Here is a 22117-nt window from a genome sequence, read left to right as displayed (position 1 = left end):
ACACTACGACCAATCAGAACAATACACGGGGTGACGTATCCAGAGCGCTACCAGCGGAGCTAACTGGTAGATTAGACCGGATACGGCAAAACAGCAAAACCGTCCTTCTTGCAAAGGAAAGACTCGAGCACCGTCTTCTGTTCCTCTTTTAGAGAAAAAGCCAAGTCTAACTCGTTCATTGTAGCGGCAAAAGCCGTTTCAAACAACTGGTGTTCATCCGTAGCCATCTTGCAATGTTTACTGACTGATTATGGACTTCGTTGTCGCAGCGTTGTCGTCATCTGTTTAGCTCGCCTCTGGCCCACCTATATCACATACACCGATGTGATTGGTGCAGCTCGGCTCCAAGGGCATAGGTAATGAGCATCATTACTGATTGCCAGAGTGACTCGCTGAGCAAATTCAAATTGTGCTCTCGCAAGAACTCTGGATTTCCAGGGTACCAGACTCCATTGAGATGAACAGAAATTTCGGTTAGCTTAACACAGGAGCTGCTGGTCTACTGATGCCTTTATGTATTTACTTGTTTATTTGGATCCCCGTTAGCTACCACATTAGTAGCAGCTACTCTTCCTGGGGCTCACACATGAAATTACATTGCATAGCATTAAAACACATTACATTACATTACATTACATTACAGTAAGACAGTTAAAAACTTAATACAGGCAAAATTACATTCTTCCTGATGCCTCAGGCAACAACATAGTTAGAGAACAATTTCAAATTTGCAGCACAATAAACAATAAAACAATAAACACTCAGTCCCATAGACCCAAGAAAACTTAAACAATGTATGTTGTTTATGGTGTTTTTTGTTTTTTGTTTTTTTTTATTTTATGGGCAAGTTGGTAGGGGCTGACAGCTAATGGCAGACGATCAGCTGTTGTAGCGCTTAAGGACCGTCCCTGTGAGTCACTCTTAGGGTTGAGCCAAACACTCTGACCAAACGAGTATCTGGTACCGATAATGGAATTTTCACGAATATAAGTATCGTGCGAGTAAATTTTGTCAATATAGAAAGGTAGATGTGTTCAGTCTCTTACTCTTGTGTTCAGAAATGATCCGAAGCTCAATGCTGAGATTCTTCTGTAAATGGCTTTCCAGTTTAAACTCCGCCCATTCCGAGTACAGATACAGATAACTTGAACAGATACAGACACAAATACAGATAATGGTGCACTCACCCATCTCTAGTTGCTTTCCTGCTTCTCTCTCTGCCTGACCCAAGCTAACACAGCAGCAGCGGCTAACATCCAACACCGAAACGATCCCAAATAATCTCACACCAGCACTAAAATGACTCTAGATAAACCTGTTAATAACCATTTGGTGACATTCGCCATGTGATGCTAACAGTTAGCCCTGTCACTGTGTGTGTGACTCTGTCCCCAGCACAGCAGCACTCCCATGATTAACAGAGAGAATGTCTGGCAAGGAGAGGCCAAACAAATCAACACACTGTGTACAGCTCTACAACGAAATTACATGTAACCAGTTTTAAATAGTCGAAATTGCGGCAAGTTTGCAGTGATTGGACAAAATTGCATGGTCGGACAGAAATCATGGGGTCTGACTGAATTTGCGTGAACTGTTGTGATTGGCAACGACTTGAAGGGACTGACTAACTTACAGTTTGAGGCAGCAGTAAACCAGTAGTTCCTGTGTTCATCAATATTAAATCACTGTTTTTCTCAATGGAATCTGGCTTTGATGAAAGCAACATAGTGGCCTCTGTTTCCTCTTTGAAATTGCTTTCTGACAGCCAGTGAAGCAATGAATATATATTCTACATATAGTGTACACTTAAACTGATTTTAGGTGGCTGAAATTTGTCTTGTTGCTCTCCCTGTCCACAACAGTACATTCTCCAGCCTGCTCCTCCAAACTTGAGGCGCGCAGACCGCCATATACTGCAGTAAATATAAAAAGTATGCACCAGATCCTCATACAACCCCACTTCAAATGATCCAAACGACCCCTTTAATCAATCTGTTTTCCTCCTGAAACTTTTTTTAATTTCCCTCTGAATAGCCTGAGGATGAATATCAGTTCTCAAACTTTGCAGCTTAAGACATTTAAAATGATTCAGGCTCTAACTTCTGTTCATTGTGCACATATGACATACTGGATTCTTGTCTAGAAAATAAAGTTCTGTGGGTCTGACTAAAGCGTTGGCTGCACAGCATGAGTTTTTGTACTGATTGACCCACAGGTAGGTCAGCAGGGTTGAAGAGGTTACATTTGTTGAACAGGCCACGTCTCAGACACCATCTCAGCCTGCGATGATGAAAAACAAATAAATATTGAGAAAAGAAAATCCAATTTACTGAGAGATTTCAAACCTTATAATGCAGTATTTGTTGGGATTGTACTGTATTATTGTCTGCCCCTGTTTAAACAAAGACAGTAGACACAGAGCTTTGGAAGTGAAACCACAACCTGAGAGACATCCAGCACCACTCGCTCGAGTCTGTTGCATTACGCTCTGAAAGATTTCATCACCCTCTGTGCTTGTCAGAAGCCATTATGAAAAATCCCATTTCCCTGTGTATTTATCACACAGGAGAGCAGGGATATCATCAGCAGCCTCCACCTCTCTGCCCAGACACAATAGCCCTGGCCAGCGTCCCTGTGCCAGCACGTCAAAGTCCTGGTGCCAACCCCCCTCCCTCTCCAGTGCCACGCCGCCACCTCCAGCACATCTGGCTCGTTTATCACTCTGGCATTGCCCTACTCTATCGCCCCGGTCACGGTTATCTTGGCGGGGAGCTCGTTATGTGCCGGTCGCCAGCTATGTGGGCAAACGTTTCCTCGATTATGAGCCAGACGTCTCGGGACGCATGGGAACACAAAAGGGATATCAAGAGAGCATAAGCGAAGAGAGGGAAACTATGCTCTCACTTCCTGTCTTTTATCTGTTTGTGGTCTTTCTCACCTACTGTGCCCTGAAAGCACTTTGGGAATGGACGACCTGGCGTCACATTCTGCCACCGAGGCGCAGTCAGAACTGAATGGTAGATGGGGAAGTTTGCAAAGAACAATGCTGTTTTCTATTCAATGAAAAAATGTTCCATTTCGTCCACAATGGAGCGAAAGATTGAAAAATCCTCCACATCACATGATCTGACCGCTGCCTCACAGCAGCCACAAACAATAAGGAAATGCAAATCAGCCGCAGTGTAGCAGAGGAGACAGATGCGCCTTGGCCAGCACTCCATTCCTCATCCTATTAACTCCCTAATCAGACTGAGATGGGATTTGAAATGAGACGAGGTAGGACGGAGGGAGAGTTACAAAGTGATAGATGGAGACAAAGGAAGGTGCGGTGTTAGCACTGCAGCCTGTTGAGAAGGCAGAATGAGCCTTACATGCCAGGATCATAAGAACATGATGTCTTTGTTCTTCCCACTCTCACATTGTCAATGGCTAAAACAAACAGGTTGATGAATGAGGCTCCAGGCTTTAGACGGGGTCTGGGGGAAATTGTTTGCTTTTGTTGGTGTACGGGGAGGCTCTGATCTCTCCGCTAAACCCGAGGTAAACTGGGAAACTTTGGCAAGATTGATTTCATTAAAAGGTGTTTGTTTAAATGTTGAGCAAAGGATTGTAAGCATTTACCCGACTGAATAACAAAGACGTCAGTGATTATACCCTGCGTTAAAAGCTCTAAATCAAAAGGTGTGAAATTAAATATAGTCCCTCGAATAAAAATAAGGCTGGATGAGATGTGAGGACTTAATCTCACTTTCCCTAATCCTCCACACCTTTGGATTTTCCAACTGAAACTTCAACGTGCGCACCTGTCGAATGAAAGATAGCATGTCACTCGAGGCACATGGACAATAGAGGGATTTTATTGTGTTCTTAAAGTGTCCTGGACTCCTCCTCCTCGTTTGTCTCAATGAGCGCTGCAGGCACGCAAATTAAGTTCAGTGTAACCAGCTGACGCCTTGAGGGATGTTGTGCCAATTATCTTGTAGCAGAAGCGCTGGGCTGTGAAATGATGCCCTCCGTTGCTCTGTATTTAGCTTTCAATCATGGGTTTACTAGAAAGTATGTTCAGATGTTTCTGGCAAGACCACTTTCTTCTTCTGATCCTTAACGTATCTTATACAAAATAAGTCGGATTCAGCATCATAACTGCACAAACTTGTTTTAAATCGCTTGATGTGGTCCATAAATGTCATTCATCCATGTGGCAGTCTATAGTTATTAGCTAGGCAGCCATTTTCTACCAAACTAATTGATTCATTTTTTTTTTTCTGATATCCTTGTCAGTCACCAAAGAGCTTCAGTTGCATTACCACTACCCTCTGGACTGGGGTATGGCCAACATCGATTTGCATGTAGCATCAGAAAACTAATGTCTGTGCGCCTCTGCATTCTTGCAAGCGTCAGGCACATATAGACCTGCGGAGGATTGCATGTAGCACATAACAGCAGAACAAAACTTGCTATTGAAATTTGCACAGTTTATCTCCACTGTCGCTTCATACTTGCCCTCATTTTCTTTATGCTTGATGAAAGGGAGAAGCCAGGGCAGCATTACCAAAGGTCGGTATCTTCCAGGGTCAAACTTGGAACAAAATTCAGCCCTGGCAATTTTTCTTTAGCACGGCCCCGTCACTACTTGCAGCATAGTATAGTATCACCTGCTGAGAAGTGTCATGTTGCTCGTCCTCAGCAGCAGGCAGCGACTTCCTCTTCTTGCCCCTGACCTGGAATGTTCGTACGCAAGTGTCAGCCTGCTTGCAGCATCAGCTCAGAGTACTTTATTATTTTTGTCTCTAACCTTTTCCACTCCACCTTTTTGGTTTTAGCTTTTGTTTCTGACCTCTGACATTACATGATGGACCGATCCACTTGAAGGAGTGGCAGGAGGTTACGACGGTCGGCTGTTGGTCAAAGTTGGGCCGTTGGTGAGCGTCTGCCGCACTTGTTGGTGCGACGTGTCCTGTACCTTTGGCACTCATTAACGCTAATCAGCTTTTTTCCCGCCAATTCAGCATTTCGAATTAGTATAGGCAACTGCGGAGCCCGTTGGTGAATGAAATCACTCTGATTGGCAGTTGAGCTTGGCGCATGAGAATAAAAACAGAAATGAGGAAAGTAAACAACCAGCTAAAGTCAAGAGGGCATGAGACCAAAACAAACTTGTTATATAAGGATATAAACTCTTCAGCAGAAAGGTTTCCTGATGATTTGCGTTATTGTTCACTGACACACAGTAAATATGTTTTGTTCTTTCAACATTGGATTGTGTTGTTAATGCGCTAACTGGCTAACTGGTGTCAAGACGTCCTTCTGGTTTCCATTTTTGAAGGACAAATACAGACAACCGCCGTCCCCTGGTGTGGTGAGTTATTTCCACTCACGCAGACGCAGAACGTAGTACATGCTGGTTGACTTTATGGTGTATTCATGTGCAACTTTTTTGGCTGAGACACGTCAATGTCGGGGGACTCAGCACGGGGCATCCGTCTCAGCTAGTTCTCTGAAGTCGGTTTGGTGTGTCTGGGCCTTTACAGTATAGATAGGCAACTGACAAGTGTGGGTACATGTCATCTTGTAATCAGATGATATCTTCTAACCTGCTCCGCTAGCCTTTCTTCAAAGTGGTCCATGCTTGTTGTTGTTGTCGTCAAGGATGTGAGGTAATTGTCTGGAAATCCCACCTCTTCGCTCTTATGTCCAATCAAACATGAAGTGTGTGGTACCTGGCATTGTCACATTTTCACAAGGTGCATGCAGTGGTTCTGCAGTGCTCTACGGGCCCCGTAAGCTGTCTCTGTGGCTCTGTGGAAGCTTTTCCACACACGTATAAATTAGACATAAAGTCAGCAATCATATTTTTTTATTTAGCCAACTCTGATGCGTATGTGGCATCTGTAATTAGCATGTGGATTTTATTGGGATTCAAGACATTTGAAGTGTAAAGAGGGTCTTTCATTATTTATTGATGCCAATTAAAAACTAATCTGTCTGTGCAAGTGTTCTGTATGAGGCCCATTGTACTTTTGTACTTGGTATGCGCATTAAAGATGTTCATAATTATTTTCAATAATTTATGAGAGTCTTTCAAGTAACTACAACAAAGCCAGCAAAGCTAAATCAGATGCGTGACATTTGATCAAGATCATCAAGGATCCCGATGTTGTCTTGAACCTCCTTTCATACATTATGTCCCTAAATTACTCAAACAGGAAGCCCTTTAATGTCACGTTAACACCGCTGGCACCTCCCGCTTCTATCAGTTGTCCTGGTGGACAGCACGCAAGGCTTCAACCTGTGACCCGTCTCATTACAGGTCTCTGTGCCAGCAGCAGCAGGGCTTTCACGGGGGAGAACTATGGGGTAATTAGGTCACTCTATCAAAGTCAGCCCTCTCAATGCCAGCCAGTGCTGCTGTCTGATGACTCGGGTGAGTCGCGCCAAGTCAGCAGAATCCAGTACACATTAAGAGAGCTGGAAAAAGAACTGGATGCATGCCTCGTTGTAGCTTTCATCACAATTTAGCATGTCACTGGTAATGCATCAAATGTGAGTGCTGCTGGATGTGTGTTGTGCAAACACAGTGTGTCCAAAACTTTGAGGGCCTTTCCATGAACATGTCGCTGAGAATGAATCGCTCCACGGTGGGGTGATGTAGCTCCCACCTCAACTTTAGAGCAAGAAAAATGTGCCTTTTAATATTTAATTAATGTTTTAAAAATCATGGTTGGCATGATGCAGCACAAGAACATTGAGTTTTATGGAAAAATAGATTTAGGAGGGCAACAAGATAACATTTTGATTTAAATCTCTCATATAAGTGGTGGAAATCTCATGCATGATCGGCCCAGCGTGCTGGAAAGAGTTAGAGGTAGTTTAAATTGGACATGACTTTAACAAGAAAAGTCCGGAAGATTGAACCCCTGCTGTCTTGCGTCAGTCCACAGCAGCTTTAAACAGTGCGCGTATGAAGTCAGCCGTATCCGGCTGTTTCTTCAGACATGTTTTAAACACTCTGCACGCTACAGTGTCAACAGGCAGACCACACACTTCTGGGATTAATAAAACCAGAGCTAATAATGAATGGCACCGTTAAAAGATGAAGGCTCGGGAGCGTAATACTGTATGTTTATGTGCGGAAAGAGAGGGACGGAGAGAATGAGAGAAGGGTTAATAGGAGAAAGAGAAAGTGGATAATAAAGTGGAAGAGAATAAAACGGAGTGCAGGGGAAAAGCCACAGAAATTGACGCTGAATTTCCAAATGAGGATCCAGAGTGGAGGAGATATGTGGACGCTTCAAAGGCTTGGAGCGAGCGGGATGTTACGTTTGACAGTTGGCAGGGGATTATGCCAGCCGTCCTCCATGGATACACACAGATCACATGAAGGCCAATCAATCACAGCAAGAACCTGTTCCCAGGAATTTGAGTTGGACAGCAGGAAAGCTCAAAACAGGAAAATTAGAAGACAACTGAAAGTAAATCTCAGGGTTGCACAAGCTGGCTGAATATTGAGAGGAAAAAATAAGTACTGGAATACCTTGAAAATAGCTTAATAGGTCCTTAAAATTCAAATGAACCATATAATGCTGTAAGTTTTGTTCATGGAATCATTATACTGAAATTGCTTAGAATCTGCTTAGTTTTCTCTCTTTTTAAATTCTGACGCATCACCGTCACTTCACTCCACTCTTAAAACCCCAGTAAAACCAGTAGGCTTTAACGTGGCTGAGAGCTGGTTTTTCACCGCAACTTGTTTTCGTCTCTCTTCAGCGGTGTGCTGCTGTAACAGCTCTACCTAAAACTGAAAGGGGAATCAAAGGTTGCGTTCACTCCTGAAGGTTACCTTCAATCAAACTCAAGTTCGTTTGTCCCCGAAGTGTGCTTCGTTTGGGCAGGTGTGAACACAGCAATCCCACTCAGGTGTGCACCAAAACAACCGGACCAAGACCTTCTTGAAGAGGTGGTCTCGGTCCGGTTACAAACAAACTCTGGTGCAGTTTGTTTGTGGTGAGAACGTGTTCCGACCCCGATCCGAACCAACTGCAGTCACGTTACGCAATTTTAGCTCAGTTGGTGTGCGCTCCTGTGATCCCAATCCATCAGGTGGTCGAAAAACTCCAAGCTGTCTAAAGTCAGTCTTTTTTATGTTTTGGCATTCCATCAAAATCAAACATGTTTAATGTTATCGTACATTTTTAGTCTTGGCTCACGCAAATAGTGAAGAATAGCTGTGCATGGTCCAGCACCAAACAGGAAGTAGCAAACCAGGTAAACAGTAAACACAAAGGAGACTCAGAGGAGGTGCGAGGATGTTAAAAAGTCTTGGTTCTTTTGTGATGTGGGAAAGGAGGAGAAACTCCTTGTGAAGTTGTGAAGTGAGCAAAAGTCAGTGTTAAATTCAGTGTGTATCTGATCCACCAACCAGCACTTGTTTTAGTTAGAAATCTTAATTTTTAAAACAGGTCACCTCTCATTCTCACAGTTTGCTCCTACCTGCAGACATGTACAGACCTGTTAATATGTCATAGTTTTTAAATGGGAGTTTGGTGTAATATTTTCCAACAGGAGCAGGACAGGAAATAATCTCATAGGGAATCTAGTTGTAGTCTTACAAAAATTGACCCTGCAAGATCCCCAGTCTTTGTGTGACCAAAAATAGTCACAGTTTCTGTAGATGTGAGAGATGTAGATGTATTAAGTCTTTTCGTGTATGGTAGGCATTACAAGGACATATACAAGCAGAATGGACCTTTCCTGTTGGCTTGTCAAACACAGGTGTGACTCATAACCTTGATTAGGTCTGTCCTGGTGTTGAGGCTGCTGGTTTACTGGAACACTTGAATGTGGCAGGGCCATCGTTAACGTGATTAGTTACACCTGTGCCTCTCCTGCCAGGAGTCAGAGTGTGCAACATGAGAAAGGTCCAGGAAATGTTGAGAGTTTGTCTAAGTTTAGGTAGTTTTTAAGTTTAAACCCCAGAGCAGAGAGCTGTGGGTGCCCATTTTATGATTCATTTCAGGCACTGTTCTTTCTTAAAATGTACAATTGGACAATTTTTCTATTTTTAAATCACCATAAAAGTACAAAGCCAGCTCATTTTAAAAACCCCTTCAATCATGATTATGAAATTAAAAAGCAAAAGTTTTTACATGTGAAAAGTCATGCCCAAACGCATGTGTGTTTTCAGCGTGAAGCGACTGTATCGTCTCTCTTAAGCAGCCTTCAGACCAAAGATTCCCCTTGCAACTACGTGCACCCATTTGCAACTAAATGGCCTTGCAACGTCTTGCAACAGTATGGATGCATCGCAGAGCACTCAACTCTTCTTGTACGCGACCGTCTGTGGCTAGATACCCTAACGTTACCTTTTATTTGCGTTGTATTGTAATGTCTTTGAAATGTTTGACTGTGACAGCTACTACTACTGTGTGTGTGCAACAGCCACAGCGTGCGCGCATGTGTACGGCCCACGTGGGTACCCAGCTGTACAAAAAAAAAGCACGAGCTTGCTGCTGATTGGTCACAAGGTATGAGATGGTCTGCGACGCATTGCCCGCGATAGAACTGGTTGAATCTCTTGCAACTGCATGAGCCGACCTGAGGCAATATGCAGCTGAATCATTCAGACCACTGCAACTTTTGTCTGCAATGTCCTAAAACCGTTTTGTTGCGTCTGGAATCTTTGTTCTGAACTGGCCTTTAGACTGTGGGAAAGGAGGAGAAAGTGGAGTTGTGTAGTGACCAGGAGTGCCTCTTTGACACCATGCATGAAAGGGTTAAGGGCTGTATTAGTCAGGATGGTGCCCTGCCAATATTCCTCTGACCATAGAACATCAATGTAAGCTGGAATTGTTGGGAAATCAATAAATCAACAGCTAAGTGGAGAGGTTAAAAGACTTTTCAGAGCAATTAAAGGGTGTAGCTGAGTGAGGAATGATTCAGTTGTTCGGGGAGGATGTTGGCTTATTGAAGATCTATTTGAAACCGACCACAGACGACTGCTGAGTGAAGAGGGAAGGTCACACCCGACTTCAGCAGCAAATAAAACCAGCAATCCTTCCAGTCGGTGTCAACTTCAATAACCAGGCTGCAACCTGTTGCCTCTAAAAACACAGTAATAAAAAAGCTTGTGTTAAGTTGTGCTGCTGAGTTGGTGGATTTGTGGTCATACATCACTGAAAAGCAGCCTCCTCTGTTACGTGCTCGCAGTTTGAGTTGCGTGATTGATCGAGAAGTCAATTAAGGAACGATTTAGAAATAGACAAGGCGGCGAGGGGTAAAATGAAGCTCATTCACCTAAATGCCACAAATGACTCTCTTGCTGGAATTGGCTTATCTTCTGATACCAAGCAGAATTGGATTTCTCAGACAGTTTCCTCCCTTGACAGGCAGTATGGGCTCATCCATCAATGAGCACCCCCCCCGTTTTTGTGTATAAGGCACTCTCTCTTATCCTTTGTGTACCACCTTTCAGAGTCCAAATCAATATCCAATTTTTTTCCACTCTCACTTCCTCGCAGAGTGCTCCGAAGTCTTGAACTCCTTGAACTGGCCCTTTTCCATCTCACTATCGACAAGTGGCTTTCTGTAACTAGCTGCGCTCCCCCTCGGCTAACCTCTTGAGGGAACGTGCTTTTCCATATTGGAGGTGGGGGAATCAACTGGAGCCTGCAAGTCACACGAGTCAATGCTAAACTTCTTACTCTAATCCTAACATGGGCCTGTTATGGATAACTTGTTTTCCATCATGGTTCGTGAAGGCGAGCACGAGCTTACTCCATCATGCTCATTGTAAGAACGGGGGATATAACTCTCAAAAGTTTATTAATGAGACAAATCAAAGCTTGTTCTCTGTGCGCTGTGTAGCTTTTATCTGCCTATTGTGCAATTCATTCAGAGCGGATTATACAGGGAGTCTGAATTATTACTGCGGTAGAGTAAACTCACTTAAGAGATAAAAAGAAACGCAGGGCAACACTGGATCAACACTTTGAGTTATGGAGGCTCTCATAGTGATTATCAGTTACATCAAAGACAAAACTGATAACACCACTACAGGGCTACTACTATGTTACCTTATCCTTTCCTGAGCTGTAATACCACACAGTATAAACAGCATTTACATTACGACAGCATGCTCACACACACACGCACAGCTCTAATTCCCCGCGGACAGGTTCAGATAGAGTTCATATTACATATTACGGATGCTCGGAAAGAATAAATGGGCGCAGAATAAGGAAGTGAGCAGCATCTCTGCGCTCATCACTCATGATGTTATGTCGTGTTCAGTCCGTTCGGTAAACTCTGGGAGGAACATGAGCAACGAGCACTTTTCGGTCAGGACTGCGCCAGGCTGTCTCTGTCAGTACGCTGATGTGACGTCTCAGTTTAAATCAGTGTTTAATGAAATAAATGAAATCAGATTTGCTTAATGTTGGCAAAAACACACCACTAAATCAGACTGAAGGAGTAATTGATTTCAGAAAGCATCATAGCAAAATGTGGTTCTGAAGATATTAGGGATGGGCACGAGTTCTCGAATACTTGCTTTGACTGTCAGTATTCATTCAACATAATAATACACATATAAACTTAGATTAACCCTGCTTCATATTAAAATATTACATTTTTGGATGGCATACAGTGGTGTAACTGCTGTCTGCACAGGTCCTGGCATAAGAGTGAAAGTATTTCAACCAAATAAATTAAACAAATGTGCAGTGCAAGTTTGGGGTGTGTGCAGTCCATTAGACGTTGTTACCCTCGTTAGTCAGCACCAGATATGGTTGTCAGTTTTAGTTATTATTAAATTTACTATTTTATGTGATTGAGTAATGAAAATGCGGTCGTAATAAGTCCCATTTCCTCAAGATTTATTTTCCCAAAGGATGTTATTTGTTAGCTTTTATTTAGTGGGTTGTTGTCATGTTTTGTAGGGTAATGTGCAGTGTTAGTAAGGCATGGTGCATATTAGCACACATTTTAGCACTTGCTAAGTAGCACTCGAAAAGGTGTGTTCTCAGACGGGATTTGAAGGTAGAAAGGGAGTCAATATTGGGAATGTCTTGTGGGAGAGAGTCCGAAGGTGGGGGACAGAACGTCTCAAGGATCTAGAACCCGTGATCGACAAGCGTGCAGATGGTGATGTGAGTTGGATCGATGGGGAGCAACTGTATTCAGAATACCACAAATTTAAATTGTAACTGCGAAGGAATAAAATTACTTATATGTTGTAGTTTACATACGTAACACACTTACTTGTATTCCATTGCTCCCTAACCCTGCGTATAATAGCTAATCTCAACATGTTCTCAAACCAAGTCATCATATCTTGCCTCTTTGTCAGTGGCTTTTCATGTCTACATATTACGCACTGGGTATCCTTCTGCATCTGCTGTTGATGTTACAGGACGTGCTATCAACGCAACACATTCTCACTCCGACCTCGTCACATATCAACATTTGGTCATGGACTTTCCATGTCCACATACAAAGTGCAAGGTACCCTGGGTGCATTGGTTGTTGACGTTCTGGGACGTCGTGTCAAGTTATGTCAGTTACATGCATTGTCTTCTTTCAAAATACACTTCTGTTTTCACAGGAAATTTACTGTTTACATACAGTCTCTTTCAAAATAAATGCACTACATCGGTACAACACCACAAATTGACATTCACACACGTGGTTGGGTTCAGGCAACAAAAGCACGTGGTTAGGTTTAGGACAAAAGAACAGGGTTTGGCTTTAGAATCTTACGGGGTGCGAAAGTCGCTCTCCGGGGTGAAAGTCGGTGTTTGCTGGATCCATCCACCACCACTCTCGCCCGCCCAGTCGGATTTTTGCCACCTTAACTTTTGTTGTTGTCCTGCCACGTTTCCCCATGACATCGCCAAGCTCCATTAAACTATTACAGCAAAAAACTGCATATCATTCTGACGTTAAAGGACGGGTATTTTCGTCAGTGTCTAACGCCACAAGTCACTGCCCAAGCGCTGCATTTCGACGCCTTTGGAGTGAGACCAGGTTGACCAACACTTTGACGAAAAAAACGTTAGTTTGACATTCGAAAAGCGAAAGTTGTGTGAAAGTCCAGGATTTGTTGGATCCATCCACCACCCCTCTGCCCACCCTATAGGGACTCACCAGCTCTTTATATTACATTGTTACCAGCAACCTGACACTGTCCGGCGGTGTATCATATCGCCGCGACAGGTGCTGAACCGGCTGACTGACGGCATATTATAACAACATGAAAGATTAAGTCCAGCCGCATTACATACTGACAGCGCCCAGCCGCGGTGAGTATTATAACAACGTGAAAGGTTACGTCCAGAAACATTACAAGCTGATGCCGCCTAGCCACACATTACACAGCCGAGAAAGGTTGCCATTAGCGTCAGGTGTTTTATGCCGAAATCATTGACAAAGCAGTGGTATTCGACGAGTTCAGAATAAGAACAGCTGGAAGGAAGGCTTATCCTAACCCCTACCTGTTCACTTGGAGTTTCATTTCAGACCCCATTCTAACTGTGTGTTTGATGTTTTCTTCACAGGTCCACAAGTACTCTATAATATTTTTGACTCAAGTATTTGAATATGGAAATTAATTGAAATGCCTATCCCTAGAAGAAATCTAAAATCAGAGCATCTGACAGAAAATGTCCGGCTGTCACCAGTGTTACAGCTACACCTTCCCATTTTTCTCTTCACTGTCACAGACAAATTAATTTAACAAGCCATTGATCAAAGGTCAAGAGGTCAAGGATGCGATCGCACAACCTTGTCATGTCTTAGCAGCTGTAACTCAAACTGCAGACGTCTATGCAGCCCATTGTGAAGCAACTGAAATGAATTATGCTTTTGGCCCTGGGGAGTATCACATAGTTCCTGAATCTAATTTATGCACCAAAGACTGTTTTCCTTGAAGAGTCCTCAACCAAATGTCCTCTATGTTTCCTTCCAAGTATGTATCAATACAGCTTTAAGAAGTTTAACACGATTTTAAGTTTCTGAAGGGAGCATTCAGTTGAAGCCGCAGCGAGCGCCTGGTTGGCGTGTGACAGTTAGTTTAAAGGTGTTGCGTGACAGGGGACCTAATAGTGATCATGCTGCAGAATTAATGCTCTTATGAGATGCAAACAGCATCTACATACCAACACAATGAGTCCTAAGCTGATTACCAGTCACACTCGCTGCAATCCTGACAGGCAACAAGGAAAGACTTAGAGGGAAAGCTTTAAATTTACTTCAAAGTTGACCCCAAGTAGGTCAGAACTGAGGCGAGTGTGGTTTACTAATATATGGAAAATTGTTGAAATAATCTTTTCTTCACATCTTTGTGGAAGTGTGTTGATTTTTCTTTTTTCCTTTTGGTTTCCCCCCTGTTATCCTCAATAAAGCGGTCTTGACATTTAAGAATTTATTGGCAAACCAAATGTGAGATTCCAAATAACGTGTCTTTCACCAGTTTGAATCTGACATATTTCATTAAAAAATGATACTTTCTTGATGTAAACAGCCACAGTGTTGCTGATAGAGAGTGACGTCCATTACAGAGCACAGCTGTCCAAATCCCAATGTGTCTTTCACCAGTTTGAAAATGTCATATTTCACTATTTTCATGTAAACAGAGCTGTGTTGTTTCTGGCCATGGTGCATTTTAATTTTAAGAAGTATGCTAGTGTTACAAAGGACTGTATAATTGTACGTGAGTGCGGTTTATGCCCCGGGCAGCTATCAAAAACATTCCAGGGATTGCTTTGCGTAGTTTCTCTTTCTATATGGGGTGGTGGGGTAATACATTTCAAAGCATTTTTTCAAAGGTGGCTTTATAAATCAAACCCTAAGAGCTCGTACTGAAAGGGTGGAACATCCTTCTTAATAACTTGTTGTCTGCAGAGACCACTAATACATTTATAGGACCGTCTTGCTCTGATTCAGCTGCGATCCAGACCCATAACCCATAACAGGTATTAATATAGCCTTCTAAAAATGAAAATAAATTCAGGTGCTCTGGAACATGGACAAATATACTGTGGCTTTGACTGAGCTCTTCTGGTCTGAAATGTTGATTTAGGTGTTTTTCTTTAGCTTGACTTTTATTTCTCCTCTCCACCAGAAAAAGAACATCAGTGTTTTGCTGAGTCTCGGCATGCTGGCTTCCTGGGGAGTGATTCTGCTGTCAGCTCGTCTCTACTGGATGGGCAACAAGCCTCCCAACTTCTCCAACTCGGACAACCCCGCAGCTGACTCGCCACATTTTCTCACTCGGACACTGACGTTCCTTCACCTGCCGGCTGCCAACGCCTGGCTGCTGCTCTGCCCCGATAAACTCAGTTTCGACTGGTCCATGGACGCCGTGCCCTTGGTCAGGTCCTTGGCCGACTGGAGGAACCTTCACACTGTTGCCTTTTATAGTGGATTTATCCTCCTGGGGTTGTTTGGCCTCCGTGCCCCCGCCTCCAAAGCCAAGGAGACCAATGGGAAAGCCTTTGTCACAAATGGGAAATCAATCACCAATGGGAATGGTTACCATGCCCCTGATACAAACCATAACACAGACCAGGGCCCGCCAAAGACCACCCTAAACGGGTCAGCTGGACTCCACCACTGCCCTCCACGGACATCCCTGCCCCCTACAGAAAACTTAGTACTATTTTCTTTGGGCATCCTGTCGTTGCCTTTCATCCCAGCCACAAACCTGTTCTTTTATGTAGGTTTTGTAATTGCAGAGAGGGTACTATACATCCCCAGTATAGGCTTTTGTTTACTGGTTGCTGCTGGTGCAAGAACCCTGTACATCAGACTGAGGACTAGAGGCTGCAAGGCCTTCCTGTTGTGTCTCTGTACGGGACTAGTGCTGCTGAATGGACTCAGAACTGTTCAAAGAAACAGAGACTGGAGCAACGAGGAGAATCTTTACAAGTCCGGGATTGGTGTTAATCCTGCCAAAGGTAAGAGACAGCAGTTTGTCTCAAAAGCTAGCAAACATATCGTCTGCATTGGCAAGCAAGCTGACGTTAGCCAACATTAACCAGCTAAAAACAGCAATATCACGATATATTCAACATATCAGAGCTTCTTCTAATGTTAGGATTTCTCTTTAGTGCCTGGGGCACTGACATAGATGGATTTACCATTTATCAGACAAAAAATGAGACAAAGATCAGCGAAGTAGCACAGACCGTTGACCCTCACTCTTTACTGCTAGGACACTACCTCCCCAGGAGAAGCGTGGACAGCAGCTTGGAGCTTAGCTGCTGTAGCAACTCAAATTCAGCCAGTGCAAACCCCAGCCCTGGTGGCCAGCGGCAACAACGAATCTAATCCATGTAATGCCAGCAACAGAAAAGTTTGCTGATCCGGCAAGGACTTGGTGCGGTCCAGGATCAGACCCCTGGTGCTCGGGTGCTTTATCTTGCTCTGGCTGAATTTGAGTTCCTACAGGGCGCCATTTGAAGGTCTGTCTACGCTGGGCAGGGATGGGTGCAGGTCGTTTGATGATGTTAGCGGACTCCATTTCTTAGCTAATGTTAGCTGCTGTTGCATTCTGTTAGCACTGTAGCTGAAAATTGCAAGTCACCCGGGAACGTGCATCGCGTCTCATTCTTTGGATTTTTCTGGAAAATACGGCTTGAGTCTTTTACATAGAAGTTGTTCAACAGGTTGCTAGCAGGCCCCCAAGAAGTGCACCAAGCTTTAAACAATTTGCGTAGTGGCCAAACTTACAACTCCCGTCACGTGATGCTGTTTAGCCACAAACAGATTTTGTCCCATAGACTTATATCAGGAAAAAAACATCTGTAAATTAGCAGATAAATTATTTTGAGTCACAGCTCCTGTGAAATGACTCATTTCACTATCAGGATTTAAACCATTCAGTCCGATAATATTTATAAAATCTGGAAGAGCGGCAAGATTAGATAACTCCATTCAAGTTAGCAGAGTGCTAAACCGGAAGTAGCCACTCGGCCAGCGTAAGTCTCTAGTGCGCCATTCTTGGAACCCATCGGCTGTATTCGGCGTCTGACTTCTGGCAGACGGCGATACAGCCTCTGGGGGCAGACCCACGAAGTAAATATGCTGAACCATTGCGATGGATTCAGAGTTTGCAGTGACGCCAATTATGTTCTGCCTCGTTAGTTCACCGCACGGACTGTTTAACCTGGCAACAACTGCAGCCGGCTCAAACATGATTGATCAATATCAAGACTACTAGTGTGCCTGCTCTATGGGCCCAATGATGCGGATGCAGCACTGATTATCCAGTTTTTTAAAGGCAGCAGTTGAATAATTTTCGCTTCATGAGCAACTGAGCAACTGTCGTTGGAATGAACTAGACCCCGCCCTCAACGCTGCACCCAGGTCTATTCATACATCCATTGCTGCAAGAGGCAACAGAGAAAGTTAGGGAAAGTCTCAGTTTTTTAAGTGACAGTACAACCTGTTCGCCCATTGGCAATGAAAAACTTTTTATACAGGTAAAAAGTTACATACTGAACCTTTTAGGCAAAGTTCTTCTACAACTGACAAAATGAAACCACCAATGCATTTGAGAAGTTTGGCTCATTTTGTTGACTAGGGAAAAAAAGGTTTCTATCCTTAAGCTGCGAGCCTCCGAAACTCAGTGTACCCAGCCTTGTTCGTGATCTTGCAAGGTGTAAAAAAGTAGGAAAAGTATACGAGAGAATCACAGGAACTAAAGTCTGTGCTTGGGGAACTGAAACACAGTTAGGCCCACAGAGGAAACCCCAAAATATGACTTTCTGCTCCTTCATGCAAAGACCTGCTTTGAAATCTTACTAACACTACATCAGTGAACACAAGCAGCGCAACTATGTACAATGCTCAACAGAGGCTTTTGTGGTTACTCATTATTTAATTAACTATTAATAACAGTTTGGCAAATTGACGGCAATCACACTGTTTTTAGGTTAATACCAATGTTGTGTTTTTCTGCTCTGAAAGTGCAACTTTTGACTGACACATGTCTCCTGTAGCCTGGGGAAACTTGGGGAACGTACTGAAGAACCAGGGCAAGATGGCGGAGGCGGAGAAGGCATACAGAAACGCTCTGCACCACCGAGGGAACATGGCTGACATGCTGTATAACCTGTGAGTGTTAAAGACGCCCGTCCCCCCCCCCCCCCCCTCCTGTTTGCAAAGTCTTGACACGAACGGCTTCCGATTCCTCCCATCCATCACTTGAGATTGCCGTGGCAAGAACAAGAAAGGCAGAAAGGGAGAAGGGGGAAAAGGCGTACTGACAGGGAGAGTGACAGACAGGAAGAACTTTAAAGAAAACAAAAATAGATCTAATACATGAGGAAAGAAGCGAGTGAGACTCGGAGCTAAGCGTGATGCAAGAGCGCAACAAAGAGGAAATAACTTTGTGTGTCCCTGGTGGCTCTTTGTACCTTCTGCCACTGATTTGATTAGTCTTGGTTTGCGGGGCCTGTGGGAGGACACAAAGCCGCTTCCAATCCTGAAACATATAGAGTGTCAAAGGTGCCAAAACCTCACAGCAGACCCATGTCTCTCGCTCTCATGCTGACACTGTTTTTCTCCCCACTTCTCTGTTCCCTCTCAAGTTACGGGTGTCAGGAAGCTGGCAAAGCAACACAGGGAGAAGGGAAAAGCGAGTGATGGTGTTTGTGCACTCTTTGTAACTGAGGTGCTATTTGAATATGATGGATGGTTGGGTGTATTGGGGATTATGCAGGGGTATATTGGGTAAGCGATTCAGAAGCTGCTACACTTTATGTTGTTGTATTCTCAGCTTTCACCCACAGTCTCCTCATCACTTTGACGTGCTGTAATTTTGGATTCACAGATTTAGAACAGCAAGCAAATCCTCTGTTATGGAGTTTATGGTTGTAATAAAATGTCTCATTTTTGCTTTATTATTTTTGTGTCTATCAGTGGCTTGCTGCTGCAGGAGAATGAACGTTTCACTGAAGCGCTGCATTATTACAAGCTGGCCATTGGGAGTCGGCCAACACTGGCATGTAAGTAAATAAAGAGAGTCTCATTTTGTAGCAGATGTTCTCACACATTTTTCAACTTCGGTCTTTGATTAATTAAAGTTAAAGCTTGAGTAGGCAGAAATCTGGAAAAGGCAAAAAAAGGCAGTCCTAAGCCCCTCCCACGCTTCGGACAGTTTAAGGGCCGTAATATGCTTGTTGCAAACGCGACCGCATCATGGCTGCCATGCGTAATCTGCATTCGTTTGATGCGTTGGCCGCACATCTCAACGCGAGGTACCGTGACGTGTGCGCGAGATGCAATATTCACATGACCACCAGAGGCTCTTGTGCGAATGAATGCGGTGACCGTGAGATCAGACCAGACGGAGTCGCTGTCGGAGCAATGGCTGACAGACCTGGTGCGGAATTACCTGCATCTCTATGTTTCCATGCCGTTATATAGTGACATAGTTCTTCTTCCTCATCAAGCATATCAAGGGCATCCATGTTTGTTTACAACACCCGGCATGCACTACCCGGGTTATAGTTCTGTTGTCTGCCCCAAGTGGAGACTGCCAGTATTGTGCGTTTTGGCTGTGTAGTGCTTCAGCAAGTATATACACAGACACGGCGCATTGTGTACGTGTACGTTCGATCAAGCGGCAAGTCTATCACGACCCTAAGTGTTTCCCATACATTGATGTATTTAATCTTTTTTCATTGTAGGTTTGCACACTGTCTCGCACTCTCTCTCTCTCTTTTTATCAAACCACAAATGAGACAAGAATTAGCTAGCTAGCCACCTTGCGGTCCCTCCACCTCACTCCCCACCACGGAGAACTGCTTCATGGGAAGGAGGGTGGGCAGCAGCTCTCGAGTCAGACCTTCAGTTGTCAGCTGTTGTGGCTCAAATTCAGCAAGCGCAAACCCCAGTGCTGGGTGTCACATTGGGCTGGTGTCCGGCAACAGTGCCGATTTTAACTTGTGTCAAGGCAGCAACAGAAAGTTTGCTTATTCACTGGGGAATGGAGCAGTCCAGGATCAGATCCCTGGCGCTGGCTGAATGTGAGTTGCTGCAGCCGCCGACTGAAGGTCCATGTAATGCACTTTGAGATGACAGACTGTGATTTGAGGCTCTAGCTAACGTTAGCTACATAAACGTGAACTTTAAGCTGTGAGTCGTTGGCTCTGGTTAGCAGAAGGCAGCGTTGCCAACTCTTTTCCAAATAAAGTAGCTAGCACTAGCTCCCAAAGTTGCTAAAAGTTGCCAGATAATTTGCATATTAATGACATCATCGTGCATTAATAAAAGCATTAAAACTTTGTTGAATTAGATTCAATGGAAAAATCCTAAACAACTTTCTCGTGCTTCCAATCCATAGAGTGAGAGTGTCAACCTAACTATCGAAACTCACCGTAACTAAACTCCCACACCTACTACACGGCACAAGAGGAGAGAGGACAGAGGGGTAGAAACCCCACGCTAATGGCGCAGAGCCACAGACTGCGATAACGCTGAGCAGCATGCATGGGGATGAATTACAATATAATTCTCTCTTTTGTCTTAATGATCTGATTAAGTTGCTAAATTTGTTGCTAGTTGCTTTTTAGAAATGAATTCGCGAAGAGGGACTGAAAAGTTGCTAACTCTAGCGAGAAAGTTGCCAAGTAGGCAACACTGGTAGAAGGCTAAACTACTAAAGTACTATTAAACTAACTACTAAATGACTGTAGACACTTTGCCTTTAATTTAATGTACAGGTTAATTTGCATGTTTTCATGATGGTTTTAACTTGCAGTGAAAACTGTTTCTGACGGTTCAGGTGCTCTGAGGGGCTTTCCCCATCTCTGGACCCTGTAAAAAAAAGGTCTTACGATCAAATTGATTTTTATCATGAAATTGAACCAATTTGTGAACTTTAACTTGCATGTCGAAGTAAATGATCCTCATTGAAAATGGCCCAGACTTTATGTTGCTGCTGCTGATAGTTTGTCCACAAATTAATAATTCAGTCTTTTCTCAAATGGAATATTTAATTGAGTGATACATTTGCACGCACTAGCACACCAAATCATTAATGAGTGTTGTGGTAACTGCAGGGTTGGATGCTTCAAGTCCTAGTGATTTGTTAATTTCCAGTCAGTACTTCCTAAATGAGCTGGAAAAAAGTGAGGTTTTCAACTAGTTGAGCAATGAACACTAACTCCATCTCTCCATCTTTTAAAATGCTTCACCAATATTGACTCGTGTCTTATGTCGTTTGTTGACAGACTCTCTTTGAGACTGTCTTTGTCTTCCTTTCTTGGGATGTTTTGTAGTGTAGGAAGTTTTTGCCAAGCTTTCTCTGCAGGATTCTCCGCCCTTTGAATTAGGCTGTCACTGTCCTGCCAATAGGAACGCCCTCTTTCTGAAATGACCTCTAAGTCTCATCATAGGCTGAAATCTTCTAGAGCCTGACACAGAGCCAAGAGAAGGTGCAGAATCATTTTCTCTCAGTCCATTTAAATTACACTATGCTGAAAGGTTATTATGGGATTTTTGCCCAATAAACGCCAAAATAAAACTGCCTACCCCAGCTTTAAAGATCCGTTATTGGATCCCCGTCGTGGTCCAAACTGAATGCTGAATAAGATGTTCTTTTGCCACGTGCTCATTTAGAGGACTATATTCAGACTATTTCAGCTTGACGGTGAAATGATGAGATTCAATTTCACACTTGGGTGCTCATGTGTGAGATGAGGGTCCATCTCTTACTGTACCAAGGACAATTTTATGAGGGAGGACTGGGTTTTCAACTCGATAAGTTATCATCAGGTTTTTTTTTAACTTAATCTCCTTTGAGGAAAAATTTATTTCTTTTTCATGTGGTTATTTTATCTGCTTTGGACCTCTGTACTGTCCCCTTTTGGGGATATTTCTGCACATCCATGTTCCCCAATTCCTCATTTTAAAATACTCAGCTGATAATGTGATTTCCTGTGCTGATTACTGCTATATCCGCATGTATCTAAACACTTTGTGCATGAATCAGCATTTTTCACAGCATCAGAAAATGACTTGGATTTAGTTATTTAGGGGATTATGTTTGGAACAGCAGGTTATAATCCTGTGTTTCAAATTTCCCTACATCCACATGGCAAGATGTGGCGTT

General features: G+C 43.5%; 1 protein-coding gene across 1 annotated transcript in view; it reads left to right on the top strand.

The window, feature by feature from the left end:
- The window catches only part of tmtc2a (transmembrane O-mannosyltransferase targeting cadherins 2a), a 101604-nt gene that overhangs the window by 50196 nt on the left and 29291 nt on the right, over positions 1-22117 (top strand). The window contains exons 3-5 of the mRNA XM_050036658.1: positions 15119-15953; positions 18000-18114; positions 18922-19007. Coding sequence (XP_049892615.1) covers positions 15119-15953; positions 18000-18114; positions 18922-19007 — 1036 coding nt within the window. The remainder of the gene's footprint in view (positions 1-15118; positions 15954-17999; positions 18115-18921; positions 19008-22117) is intronic.

The sequence above is a fragment of the Epinephelus moara genome, chromosome 23 (assembly GCF_006386435.1).
Source record: "Epinephelus moara isolate mb chromosome 23, YSFRI_EMoa_1.0, whole genome shotgun sequence".
NCBI lineage: Eukaryota > Metazoa > Chordata > Actinopteri > Perciformes > Serranidae > Epinephelus > Epinephelus moara.
The sequence above is the reverse complement of the archived record's forward strand: the minus strand, read 5'-3'. Positions and strand labels throughout refer to the sequence as shown.